This window comes from Mobula birostris, chromosome 3 (genome assembly GCF_030028105.1).
Source record: "Mobula birostris isolate sMobBir1 chromosome 3, sMobBir1.hap1, whole genome shotgun sequence".
In the NCBI taxonomy this organism is placed as follows: domain Eukaryota; kingdom Metazoa; phylum Chordata; class Chondrichthyes; order Myliobatiformes; family Myliobatidae; genus Mobula; species Mobula birostris.
In genome coordinates, this window is record NC_092372.1 from 155,466,819 (window position 1) to 155,481,130 (window position 14,312).

Below are 14,312 nucleotides of genomic sequence, written 5' to 3' on the forward strand. Positions count from 1 at the left end.
TGCTTGTTGAATACTCCTCATAATCTCTTTTAGTATATTTGTCAAGAAATTCATTTACACCCAGCTGCCTAAATGCAATGTACTCTTCCTCCTTTTCCTTACCAGAGCCTTGATTTCTCTTATCAGCCACAGTTCCATGAATTCCCTGAACTTGGTATGCCTACCCTTCAGCTTAAGAGATACATGCCCTTGACTCTTGATGTGGCCTTTTGAAAAGTCTCCCACTTGTCAAACACTCATGGTCACACCAGCAGCAAAACAAAACACTGAGGTAAAGGTCAGCCACCATCTTACAGCTCAAGGATGGGATGGTGGGGGGTGGGGGGGGGGGGGGGAGACAGTCAACCTACTTGTGCTTTTATTTCTTACATTGTCCTATTATGTTATGTTGCAAGATCAAACATGGCCAGAGATGAGAGCTGCAGAATTGGCATAACTGTTCAGGAAATAAAATACTGTACAAATACTGCTTTTTCTGAAGTTACAGCCACTTGCCTCAAAACAGTAAAACAACACAATAGAATTATAGAGCTCTATAGCGTAGAAACAGGCCTGTTGAGCACTGGGCCCAAGTTGACCATCATGCCTATTAATACTAATCTCACTTGCCTGCATTAACTGTATATCCCTATATGCCTTGCTCATTCAAATATCTATTCAGATGCCTGATAAGTATTGTTACTTTCTCTGCCTCCACTATCTCATTACAGATACCAGGATTTGAATCAGCTTTATTATCACTGACATAATTCATGAAATTTGTTGATTTTAAGCAGCACTAAAGTGCAAGACTTAAAAATGATTATAAGTTACAAAAACAAACAGTGCAAAAGACAAATAAGAAGTGAATGTTCAAGGACTATTCAGAAATCTGATGGTGAAGGGAAAGAAGTTGTTCCACAAGTCAACTTCACTAACCTGTCCACCTGTGTTGCCACTTTCAAAGAAATAGGTATACTGTATATACCCCTAGGTCTCTCTTTTCAACTTCGCTCCTAAGGCCTTGCTATTCACTGTGTTCGATTTTATCTGCTAATACTTTGCCCACTTACCCAGTTGATCAATATTCTCTTATTCACTGCCCACTACACCACCAATTTTAGCGTAATCTACAAATTGGCTAATCATGCCACACACATGCTCGTCCAAATTATTAACATGCATGATAAAGAACCCAGCACTGATCCCTACAGCGCTTTGCTGGTTAAAAGCCTCCAATCTAAAAATTCAGCCTCCATCTCCATTCTTTGTTCTCTCCACCAAGCCAATTATGTATCCAGTTGGCTAATTTGCCCTTGATACCATACAATCTGATCTTCTAGACCAGACTACAATATGAGACCTTGTCAAGGGCTTTGCTCAAGTCTACATAGGCAATGTCTACTACCCTGCCCATATCAATACACTTGGTCACCTCTTCTAAAAAAAAAAAATGTCAGTCACATTTATAAAGAAAAACTGCCTCTGCACAAAGCCATATTAACTGTCCCAAACTGACTTGCAGCTAAGTCGTGACTTTTGGAATCTCTTTCAGTAACATTCCCATCACTGATTTATGGTTTCCAGGCTTGTCCCTGCCATCCTTCTAAAATAAAGGCAGATATTAGCTACAGTATCTTCCAGTCTTCTGGTACCTCAAATGTTGTTCATCCAATTCTCTGCCTTGGCCCCAGCATTCTCCTTGCTTGCTTCCTATATTTTATACTGTTGAATGAATGCATTTTAAACAATTTTCAGAAAAAGTAGTTACCATTTTGGTTATCAAATTTCAAAGTTCAAAGTAAGTTATGCCACCATATACAACCCTGAGATTATATAGTGACATGTAAGTAATTTAATAATAAATTTATCACTTTGATAATAAATTGGATATTTCAATATTTTAGAATGTTTCTGAGTATCTGAGTGCCAGAAAGATGAATTTTTTGACAGTTTTAGCAGTTGGCAAAGCCAGGGAACATTGCTTAACTGAGATGCCAAAATTTCCCCAAAAGTTAATAGCAAGTTTCCCTTGGATGACATCGCTGTCAGTATCTTCATTGGTATTAAGCTGCTGGCAACAAATTCTTGCCTAATGATCAATATTTTGCTCCTTTGCTTTGTCCAGTTCAATAATGTTCGCCACACTAAAGCCTTCATCTGGAACAAATTAAACAATGAATAAACTAGGCTAACTTTCACTCTCTGAAATTGGGTGTATTGTACAACAGTTACCAATTTAAATGAATAAACCAAAACTGGACTCAACAAGTCACACTACTTAAGTGCATACCTCAGCATTTTACTTCAGTGCAGAATTTTTAAGGTGTGACAAAAGAGAAGGAATTTAAATAAACACCAGCAGTTACCCATTGCTATTTCTCTAGCCTCTCCACATATGAACAGAAGTTAATGAAAAATAGAAAAACACTGCATAAAGTGAAAAATGAAGATCTTGACTGTGTAGTGAGAGAGTGGATTCATCAGCAGAGTGAACATATGCAGCCTAACAGTATGTTGATCAAGAAATAAGCAAAGTTCAATCACAACAAACTGAAAATTAAAGGGACTTGTTTCATGCACAGAATTATAAAAAATATTACATAAGACAACCCCCTCCCTTCATCATTGTTGCTGCGGAATGGGCGGCTGTTTGAAATCAATGGCGGATATGAAGCCAATTGCAGCACAGGAACCCAGTAATAGACACAGCTGGGAATGGTCATTCAACATCGATAGTCTGTGGAGGACCCAGCTAAGCTCCATCACATTAGACAGTACTCTGACTCTGGACTGTCACTCTCTGAGCTTCACACAAGCTGTATATGTAATGTAAATGTATTTCGTGTTTAGCTTGGTTCGCATCTATAAGATAAAGTTGCAAGAAAAAGTTTGTGAACCCTTTGTAATTACCTAGTTTTCTGCATTAATTACTCGTAAGATGAGGTCTGAGCTTAATCTCAGTCACAATAATAGACAAATACTATCTGTCTGAACTAATAACACACAGACAACTGTACTTTTCATGCCTTTTTTGAACACATTGTTTAATCATTCACAGTTCAGGCTGGATAAAGTATGTGAACCCTTGCATTTAATAACTGCTTCGTTAAGCAGCAAGAACCACCACCAAACACTTCCTTTAGTTGCTGATCAGACTTGCACAGCAGTGAGGAGGAATTTAAAACCATTCCTTCATACAAAACTGTTTAAATTTATCAATATTTCTGGGATACCTTGCATGAACAGCCCTCTTCAGGTTGTACCACAACATCTCAATTGGGTTAAGAGCTGGACTCTGACTTGGCCATTCCAAGACACAAACTTTCTTCTTTTTAAACCATTCTGTTGTTGACTTACTCATGTTTCTGATCAATGTCTTGTTGCATTATCCAACTTCTACTAAACTTCAAGTGACAGGCCATTACCCTGGTATTCTGTAAAATGTCTTGATACAATTTTGTATTCATTGTTCCCTCAACCATTGCAAGCTGTCCAGGTCCTGAGGCAGCAAAGCAGCTCCAAACCATGATGCTCCCTCCATCATGCTTCACAGTTGGGATGAGGTTTTGGTGTTGGTGTGCAGAGCTCGTTTTCCTCCAAACATAGCAGTGTGCATTTCTGCCAAAAAGTTCAACCTTGTCTCATCTGTACACAAAACACTGTCCCAGATGCTATTATTATGTATTGCATTGTACTACTGCCGCAATGTCAACAAATTTCATGACATAAGCCAGTGATTTTAAACCTGATTCTGATATATTTTGTTTACTTGGGACACTTTGCCACTTAAATGGGACTGGCGACTCATTGAACAGTTTTTAACTGGCATCAGTCTCATGCACGTGTGGCCATTAGATACTACATTGTGCTTACAGCGAACAGTTATTAAACAGGAGCATGCATTTGTATTCAAAAAGCAGTGATATTTGTCATTAATAGTTGGTGGGGAAAAAAGCAGTAGGCTATTCTGAACTGTTTTGCTCATTGTGGTTTCAAGCATTCAGGCTTGGAGATGCAAGAAATAGCTGGGAGTGAAAATAAAACGATTTCACTACATCAAGTAAGGAACTACAAAGAATTCGAAGGTAACAACAATCATCTTTAAAGTTACAATAAAAATGAAGATTTGGAGGATGCAACAGTTTCTGACTAGCATCAGTTGCATGTACGTGTGGCCGTTACATACTACACCGTGCTAAGAGGACAGTTTTTAAAAAAGCATAAGTTGAGTATGCTTGTGTTATGCTATTCATTTGGGCCGACCAATGCAGAATTAAAAAGCAATGATTTTTGACACTACTTCATGCAGAAAGGCAATGAAAGCAGTTCATTATCTGCACTGTTCATTACAGTCAATGGAAACATACACCGTATGAATTCCTCCATCATAAATGCACTGTTTTATAGTACTTCAGCGATATTGGTAGTGTTCTAATTTGCTCTGCATTTCACTTAAATAAATAATTTGTTAGTTAAACAGCAGCTTGTCTCTTTTGAAACTATTTCCACGAAACAATGCCTAATTGGGTAGCCATTTAATTGGGCCAAAATGTACTGATCCCAATTAACCGGAATCCACTGTATTTGTAAATCTTTCTGCAGCAAATTTACTAAAGATGACCTTAAACACATGCATTTAAGTTGACTAATCCTAGTTGTCTTATTTCTGATCAAATGATGGCATTCTTGCCCAAGTACGGTCCTGCTTGGTGGCGCACAATATCAGCGCCAGACTCTGGAGCGAAGGTTCCCGAGTTCGAATCCAAGTCGGGTTGAGCATCGAGCTAGCAACTCGGCCTCGTAAAAACAAGAACAGCTTGCTATGGAAACACCGTCATGATGGTGCCCCGATAACTCCACTGCCGAGTTAAGGGCTATTCTTCTTCTTCTTTTACCCAAGTACAGGTTTATGTCACACTCCAGGAACTAAGAATAGGAGCACTGAACTGAGGAAATATATTGTTGCGTGTATTTTTAGTAAATATTGAATGCTATTTAAAAGGTAGTACACTTTAAATAGTGAAGTATATACCAAAAAACTGATCATTCAAATTTACAACTAATACTAAATATTCAAAATAACCTCTTTGGTTCACAAGGCATCAGAGCATTAAGAAAATACAGACCAATTCCAAGTCTGATAAGTACTAACAGAGATGCAGAAAAGCATAATGCATTTAAACAAAATCAGCAATATATAAAGAAAACCTTTAAAGAAGATAGAGAATGCAAATGGAATCAAGTGAGGGTGAGTAATTGCAATTCTTCCATTTCTCTAAACAACTTCCTCCAAATGTTTTGAGTAATCCACTTTTTCCAAAGAGATAACCCAAGAAAAAATAAAAATTCTTTTAACACAAATTTGGTGAAAACATGAGAATTTGGCTCTAAATTTGAGACAAAGAAATGACATTGGAAGAGGCATGGAAATCATGCTCAAGGAGATATGTCAAGATGGACAAAGAAAACAGGAGGTGGGAGGGATATGCAGTGCCTTGAAAAAGTACTCAGCCTCCACAACTATTTTCCCATTTTACTGTCTCATTTTCTAATTTCAAAAATATAATGGAGGATTTTTGAGCTAATCTACAAAATATTGTGCGTCATGTCAAATCAAAATAAAAATTCCAAATCCTGCCAATAATTTATTAAAAATTAAAAACTACAATTGTGAAGCTGAAAAAGCATTCCTCCCCTTTTGTTATTACTACACTAACTTTCCAGGGTGTAATATACAGGTATTGCTTTACCAACTCACCCAATTTGTTGATGTAGAAAACTGGTCGATCACCTGTTTTCAATGAAGTCATAACCCTTTGGCTCTATAAGGTCCAACAGTATGGTAGATTTTCAACAGACCAAACCAAAATGAAGACAAAAGAGCATTGAAGACTAGTCAGGGAAATGATAATAGAGAAGCACGGATCTGGGGAAGGGTACAAGACCATATCAAAGGCACTGAACATACCTCAGATCTCACTGTAGTCCATCATAAAAAAGTGGGGGAAAAAATGAAACCACAGCCACACTGCATAGATCAGGCCAGCCCTCTAAACTTAGTCGCCAGAGAAGAATGACACTTGTAAGAGAGGCTACTGTGATGCCAACAATCACTCTGAGTGAGCTGCAGAAGACAGTGGGTGCAAGTGGAGATTAGGTTCATAGCTCCACAATCGCTAAGGCTGCACAAAAAGGGTATTTAGGGAAAAGTGGCAAAGAAAAAGCCCAGGATAAACAAAAGCAGATCCTTGCCCATAAATTCTTGGCAAACCATCACTTAGAAGATACTGTAAAGATGTGGAAGAAGGTCATGTGGTCTGATGAGACTAAAGTGGAACTTTTTGGCCTCAACACTAAGTGGTATGTGTGGCGCAAATTTGATACCGCATATCAGCCAGGTAACACCATCCCTACTATAAAGTATGGTGGAGGTAGCAACATGTTATGGAGATGCTTTTCAGCAGCAGGGATTGGAAATCTGGTCAGAATTGATAGGAAGTTGAATGCTGTTAAATACAGAGAGTCCTGGATAAAAACTTGCTAGCCTCTGCCAGAAAGCTTAAACTGAGGAGGAAATTTGTCTTTCTGCAGTACAATAACCCAGAGCACATTGCCAAAACAACCATGGAGTGGCTTCAAATAAGGGAAATTGATGTCCTTGAATGGCACAGATAGAGTCCTGACCTTAATCTGATCAAACATTTCTGGCAAAACGTCAAGTTGGCTGTCTACCCTTCCCCAACTAACTTAGTACAGCTGGAACAATTTTGCAAGGAGAATAGGCAAGTCTTGCTCCATCACATTGTGCAAAGCTAATAGAGGCTTATTCAAAATGACGACTGGCTGTAACAGCTGTGAGAGATGGTTCAACTGAGCAAAATGAGATGAATATGTTTGAACTGCTGACATTTCAAGTTTGAGTTTTTAATTTTCATGCTTTACAATTTCCCTGCTTTTCGGGTTCTACTGTGGAAAAAAAAGGAGCATGTGATTCACAAACAAAAATTCTCAGTTAAATTGATCAAAATCCCTGGTTCCAATACTCATTTATGTGAGTAATCGGTTGGGGTTAAATACTTCTACAAGGCACTGTATCTTTACTCTCTGGTTACAAAGTGCTTCCAAGTATCACAAATCATAAGAGCAAAGAGACAGTAGGAAAATAAAAATGGCATGGTAAGAGGAGAAATTATACAAAATGTTTAGAAAAAACAGGAAGGCAGCAAAATCAGAGACGGGTGTGTGAAGTAATCAATATAGAGCTCTTTAAGTCAAAGGAAGGAATAAACTCAACTTGAGGCCAATTGTTTTAAACAAATAAGACTCTTAAAAAAAGGATTCCCATTATATGAGACTTTTAAAGAAAGGCCCTGTCACAATTATAGGAACCACCAATGTACAGGGTTTAGATGTAAAATAAGAGCTATCTATCAGCAAAGTTTTAATGAAAGCTATTATCTCATTTTTAAAGAACAATATGCATGACACTATGGATAGCTGTAGGGTGATTCATTTCAAGAATCACATTTTGAAGCGAAATATAGAAGTCTGGAAGGGTGAAATCAGCAATGATTGTTAAATCTTTTCACACAACCCAGTCAGAAAATAGGGTGTCAAGGAAGTCGGTGTGGCTGTCCCCCAAGAAAATGCACAAAGATAGTGAAAGAAGAAAAAGGCAAGTAAGGTGCCTCAATCAGGCCCTAAAATTGTAAATTAAGGTGGAGGGTACATGTTGAATTACCCAAGGAAAATTGAATGGTTATAGTGAAACAAAATTGGAAATCTGACTCCTACTTCAACAGAGCAGATAGTCAAAACATTCGGAGAATCTAATCCATAGATTTCAGTTCCTACCAAAACCATTATTTCCTTGTGACCGATTCTATTTCTTTCTGAAGATAAAACAAATTGTTACCACTTTGGGGTCATATTTGACTCAAACAAACTTTTAACCTCAAAGTTGCATCAAACAAATTTTCAACCTCAATGCTGCATCATTATCAATTGCCCGCATTCATGTCTACCCCATCACTTTATTCTACCTTTATCTCAGTTTGTATACTACTGACAGTCTCATTCTCAGCTTTTTTGTACTCCTGGACAATTATTTCAGCACACAACTGGTCAATTTCCACAATTTTCTAGATTCCTGATCATTCAAACTCAGTTGCTCTTTTCCAAACTCACTCCAGACTTTGGTGACTGATCAACCTATTCATATAACCATATAACAATTACAGCAAGGAAACAGGCCATCTCGGCCCTTCTAGTCCGTGCCAAACGCTTAGTCTCACCTAGTCCCACCGACCTGCACTCAGCCCATAACTCTCCACTCCTTTCTTGTTCATATACCTATCCAATTTTACTTTAAATGACAATATCGAACCTGCCTCTACCACTTCTGCTGGAAGCTCATTGCACACAGCTACCACTCTCTGAGTAAAGTAGTTCCCCCTCATGTTATCCCTAAACTTTTGCCCTTTAACTCTCAACTCATGTCCTCTTGTTTGAATCTCCCCCACTCTCAATGGAAAAAGCCTATCCATGTCAACTCTATCTATCCCCCTCATAATTTTAATACCTCTATCAAGTGCCCCCTCAACCTTCTACGCTCCAAAGAATAAAGATCCAACTTGTTCAGCCTTTCTCTGTAACTTAGGTGCTGAAACCCAGGTAACACTCTAGTAAATCTCCTCTGTACTCTCTCTATTTTGTTGACATCTTTCCTATAATTCGGTGACCAGAACTGTACACAATACTCCAAATTTGGCCTTACCAACGCCTTGTACAATTTCAACATTGCATCTCAACTCCTATACTCAATACTCTGATTTATAAAGGCCAATATACCAAAAGCTTTCTTCACCACCCTATCCACATGAGATTCCACCTTCAGGGAACTATGCACCATTACTCCTAGATCCCTCTGTTCTGAATTGACTGCATTCGTCAATGCCCTACCACTTACCATGTATGTCCTATTTTGATTAGTCCTACCAAAATGTAGCACCTCACACTTATCAGCATTAAACTCCATTTGCCATCTTTCAGCCCACTCTTCTGACTGGCCTAAATCTCTCTACAAACTTTGAAAACCGACTTCATTATCCACAACGCCACCTATCTTAATATCATCTGCATACTTACCAATCCAATTTACCACCCCATCATCCAGATCATTAATGTATGTGACAAACAACATTGGACCCAGTCCCTGAGACACACCACTAGTCACCAGCCTCCAACTTGACAAACAGTTATCCACCACTACTCTCTGGCGTCTCCCATCCAGCCACTGTTGAATCCATTTTACTACTTCAATATTCACACTGACCTAAATTAATGTTTTCTTGAACAACACCTTGACGTAATCACTTTTGTTCCTGGTTTACAAACTCCTCAATATCCATTTCTCTTCTTCTCTAACATATACAGCAAAATACAAAGTGAATGAAATACCTTCTTCCTGAGGTAGCTGTACTTTTCTAGTTTGGATCCTTTAAGAATTTCTATAAGGACTATGCCATCATTTTGGCAAAACTACAAGATCTGAAATTAACTTCCTTCTTCACCTCTCTTTCTTCTTTTAGAGAGATATTTAAAACCTACCTCTTTAATAAAGGTGATGGCCAATGCCCTTCATTACCTTCTAATCTAGTTCAGTCACCCCTACAGAGCAAATTTGAATACTTTACTCCATGCCCAGCACAAAGACACTGTACATCACAGTGCAGAAAAGAATGCTAATTTCATTAGTTGCCTGGGTTCTTATTGTCCATTTTGGCAAGCAGAGGGAAGATAGATACAATAGAAGACAAGAATTGCAATTGAATGAACTAGGAAAAGGCAAGTATATTATCTTTGGTGTGACATATTTTATATTCAAAAAATTATATTTTGAATAATTTTAAAATGTTCATTCACATTTTTCCATTCGGGAAGACCAATTTATATTTGACTGGCCGATATCCAAGACAAACTGAATTTCATACAAGTCATATTAGCTTGTTCTGCATTTACCCCTTTTAAATTTAACATTCACCATTGTTACTTAACAAAATATCCAACAATCAACTTCTCTATGTAAACAATAATTTCACTATCCTGTTAGTATGTTCTCTCAATCACTTATTTCCATACACCTTGTAACTTAAACGCAATTCCCGTGTTTACGTCGTAGACATTTCTGGTTTCACTTTACTCGTGCCAGGAGAGAATGTACTTTCCAAAATAAGCAACTCACAAGGTTAGGCACATCACCTCCTCTAGGGCTCCCTGCATTTGCCTGCTCCTGTACCACTCACTGATAAATCTCTCTGTCATTCCTCTTATGACACACAACGACTGATCTAAACCAAATAATATTAATATTTGATTCGAATTTAGATTGTCAATCCCCAATTGCTGCTTACAACTGCGAATGATTTACATTTATGTTGCTCCTCTTAGATACTGGCATATCGATCGATCACGCAGGTAGGGATGTGCTCTGGACTTGCACAGACTGACAGCTTCTCACCTTCCTTCATGTTATCGCTTCACCTGCATCGCTATTTTTCGTCCTTCCCAATCCCTGGAAATGCTAACACGATGCTGCGCGCGCACCGCGTCCACCTTCACCTCCTCCCGACTGTACTTTGACCACGCACTCCCAAAGTACAGGAACGTCAGCTTGTCGTCATTAAAACTTCAGCGATGACAGCTGCTTCTGAGGAAGCCTCAGACCCCGTACCTTGGCATTCAAGGCGCCGCTCCCCCCTTTAACAGCTGCTACCGGTGTTGGCGCTCCTCGTCTCTAGCCGCACCATGCCGCGACGATCACTCCCATGGCAAAACTCAGCAGCAGGTGTGCAACGTCACTCCCGCCGCGCCTCTCCCAATTCCTCACTCCCATCAACACTCGGGAGCGCGCCGCTCCTCCCAACGGTCGGCGGCCGCGAGTGCACATGCGCGCGGAGATGCGGCTCGTCTGTAATCCGCTGTAGGTGCGAGGAACAGCAGGGGCGAGGCCATTTCGCTGCACCTTGACTTCAACAAACTTTGCCTCGATAGTGTGCCGTGAGTGTGCTTAACTTATGTTCTAGTTGCTTCTGTATAAACGGTAATTGTCAAACTGTGTTTGCAATGTTGTGATGCGCACAACAGACTCTCACGAATAGGAGTGAGGTGAGTGACAAATTGGATATGAGTTTAGCTCTTGCTTCAGTTCTTTCTTCGGCATACCAAAATCGAGAATTTCCAGATTGAGGTATTTATTTTGCCGTTCATTACCTTGGTGTTAATTGCATAACTCTTCATAACTTTTCCCGAGAGCCAACTTGTATCATACTTAACGCATATTTATACATATTTAGAACATTAAAAATCATACATTCAACTTGTTTAGTAATAAAGTATGCAATTTTTAACGCTGTTATGCTGTTTTCATATCATTTGAGTAATTGATATATCAGTGGCTATATTCAGTGAAATGAACACAAATCGAAAGCACATAATCATATTAGACCTCAGGGAAACGTCTGTCCCGATAACCTGAGGCAGTGATCATTTGCTCTAGAGAACTGTGTCAGAGAAACATGCTCCCTGTTTGTCAAGCCCTCTAAGAACTTTGTACATTCCAAGTAGTTGTTTTGTTTTTTTCTGAACTTTAATGAATACAGGCCTATTCAATGCATTTTTTTTCATTTGACAATTCCACCATCCCAGGATTCAGGCTGGTGAACCTTCATTACTGTCTCTGGTTGGCAAAATTAGCAAATCTCTGATAATTTGCTATCATAATGTTTGAAAATCTTGATGGTTCAGGGTTTGGATTCCCTTTTAAACCCAATGAAACCTTGTTTCAGTGCCCCTTTAACCTGTGCTCCCTTTAAACTTATCTGGTTAAGTTGAAAATTTATTATACTACTGTGTACCATATTTTTTAAAAACTGACCCTTCGTCTTGGCCCGAAACGTTGACTGTTCGTTTCCACAGATGCTGCCCGACCTGCTGAGTTCCTCCAGCGTGTTGTGTGTGTTGCTTTGACCCCAGCATCTGCAGAGTATTTTGTGTTTACGAATCTATTTTGCATGTCACCACTTGATTTCACTAGCTGACCTGGTAAAATCTGAAGGACATAGTTGCCAGATTGAGCATGCAGCGGGTGCTAAATGGATTAAGATGAGGCATAAACCTACTTATTTTCTCCTTAATCTGCCATTTACAGATGCACCTACCCATCACAGAATTAGTAAATCTCTGCTGTACAGTTTTGACACTAAGGATACTTTTTCATCAGGCTATGAAGTGTTTTCATTGTACTAAATAGTTCAGACTCAGAGCAGATCCTAATCTCAAAATTGAATATCCAGAGGTACATTCCAGCATAATCTGTAACCTCATGGTCTGACATAGCCCACATGCTACCATTAGAATCATGCCATGGTTCAAGAAGTTGTTCTAATGCTTGGAGCAGTTAGATGTACTTAACGTGTTGGCAGCCTGAAAAAAAACTGCGACACGGCCAAGTTTATGCTAAATTGCATCAAACTGAATTAAGTAATTCCACCAGAGCTAAGATTATAACTTTTTACTCCTGCTCATACTTGTTCAACAGATATGATGGGCATCTGGAGCAAACAAATAAACTTATGGAGGACTCAGCATATTAAGCATCATCTATGAAAGCAGAGGAATGGTCTGTGTTTTGGGTTGAGGCTCTGCATTCAGACAGAGAGCGTCAAGGGGAAATAGCCAGCCAAGAAGAGATGAGGTGGAGGGGTGATGTAGGTGCTGGTAGGCAATAGTTGGAACCAGGTGAAAAGGGGGATGATGGATAGATAAAGCCAGGTGGGGGAGAGGGAAAGAAGTAGAGTTGGGAGATAGTGGCTGGTATGTCATATAGAAACAAATAAGAGGTGAAAGAAGAAAAGCAGTTGGAGCCAGGTGGTTGGTGGCAGTACAGACAAATCCTGGGAAGTGATAAGTGGAGACATGAGGCTGCTGATGGTGGAACCAGATAAATAAGGAAAATGATAAGTGGAACCAAATAAGTAAGTTGATGGGCAAATGAAACTTATTGGGGCAGGGGAACAAAACTTGATAGTAGGAAGTGGGGGATAAAAATCGTCTGTGTGCAATAGCTGTCTTGGGTTCCCAATCACATGTCACTTCCCATTTTTACATCAGCTGGTCTGTCATTGACCTTCTCCACTGCCAGAGCGAGACAAAACACAACCATTTGAAGAACAGCACCTCATTTCCACCTGGATAGTTTACAATCCAATAGTATGATCACTGAATTTAACAATTTCAGGTAGCCCATAACCCCTGCATTCCTGTCTCTGAGATGCCCATTCTCCCAAAAGTGAGGCTTCAGCCAATTTGGTGATGTCAAAAAATAACAGGGCATTAAAAATCCCAAGACATTAAAACATTACAGAGCTGAGTGCACTTTGGCTGAGCCATTCTAATTTCAGGACACTACTAGTAATGATAGAAAAACCCTGATAATGAGGTGTATAACCATTTGGAAATCTCAGTGGTTTGGAATCCAGCTCCTAAGACGATGTTTGCACTCTCCACTTGGCCATGCACCCAGGTCTCTTGCTCCCTTAGTACTCACTGAATGCCCAGCTTTTCTGTTCCTTGATGATTCACTGGAGTCTTAGTTCTTGCAATCCCCATCATTTATCAGGGCTTCAGTTTCCCTGCTCACCGTCCATCAGTTGTGGCTGCAATTCCCGCAATCACTTTCCACTCACTGGTGTCTTGGTTCCTAGTTTGCTTATGCTCGACAGGCCTCCAATTCCTATATTCCCTTCCACCCACTGGGGCCGCAGCTTCAGCACTCACTTCTGCGTGCTGGGCCCTAGTTTCCATGCTCCTTTTAAGCTGAAGGTACCATTAAATGTTATTGTGTAACATCTTTTTGTAAAAAATGAATTAAAAATGCAATGGTGTATTTTTAAAAAAAGTACATCTGATAGTCCAGAAAATCTATTGGTCTGACACTGCCAAAGTCCTTAATGCAATGGATTAATGGAGCTTTATCATACCTGGTATCATCACTCAAACTGGAAATGTATTGTGATTCCTTCATTGTGATCAAGTGAGATTCTGGCAACTCCCTGCCCAATAGCATTTTATGAGTACTTTTAGAAGAAGGACTGCCCAGTTCAAGAGGTGTTCAATCGCAACCTTTTGAATGGCAATTATGAGTGCTAGCTTTTCTGGCAACACCCATGTGCCAAATAAAGAATGAAATGTTGAAGTTGTATAAGATATTGGCAAGGCCTAATTTGGAGAACTGTGTGCAATTTTGGTCATCTACCCACAGGAAAGATGTA

General features: G+C 39.5%; 1 protein-coding gene and 1 long non-coding RNA gene across 3 annotated transcripts in view; one reads left to right on the forward strand and one right to left on the reverse strand.

Moving 5' to 3' along the window:
- The window catches only part of LOC140195354 (tyrosine-protein phosphatase non-receptor type 3-like), a 185,099-nt gene extending 174,230 nt beyond the window's left edge, over window positions 1-10,869 (reverse strand). The window contains exon 1 of one of the 2 annotated variants that reach the window (XM_072253530.1): window positions 10,715-10,869. Coding sequence is in view for 1 of the 2 variants with exons in the window: in XM_072253529.1 (XP_072109630.1) it covers window positions 10,502-10,511 (10 nt within the window). In the remaining variant the exon portion in view is untranslated. Of the gene's footprint in view, window positions 1-10,501; window positions 10,666-10,714 lie in introns of those variants that run through there. The other variant, XM_072253529.1, reaches the window with a different exon arrangement.
- The window catches only part of LOC140195357 (uncharacterized), a 48,659-nt gene continuing 45,121 nt past the window's right edge, over window positions 10,775-14,312 (forward strand). Inside the window, exon 1 of the long non-coding RNA XR_011885433.1 lies at window positions 10,775-11,040. This is a non-coding gene — a long non-coding RNA (uncharacterized lncRNA). The remainder of the gene's footprint in view (window positions 11,041-14,312) is intronic.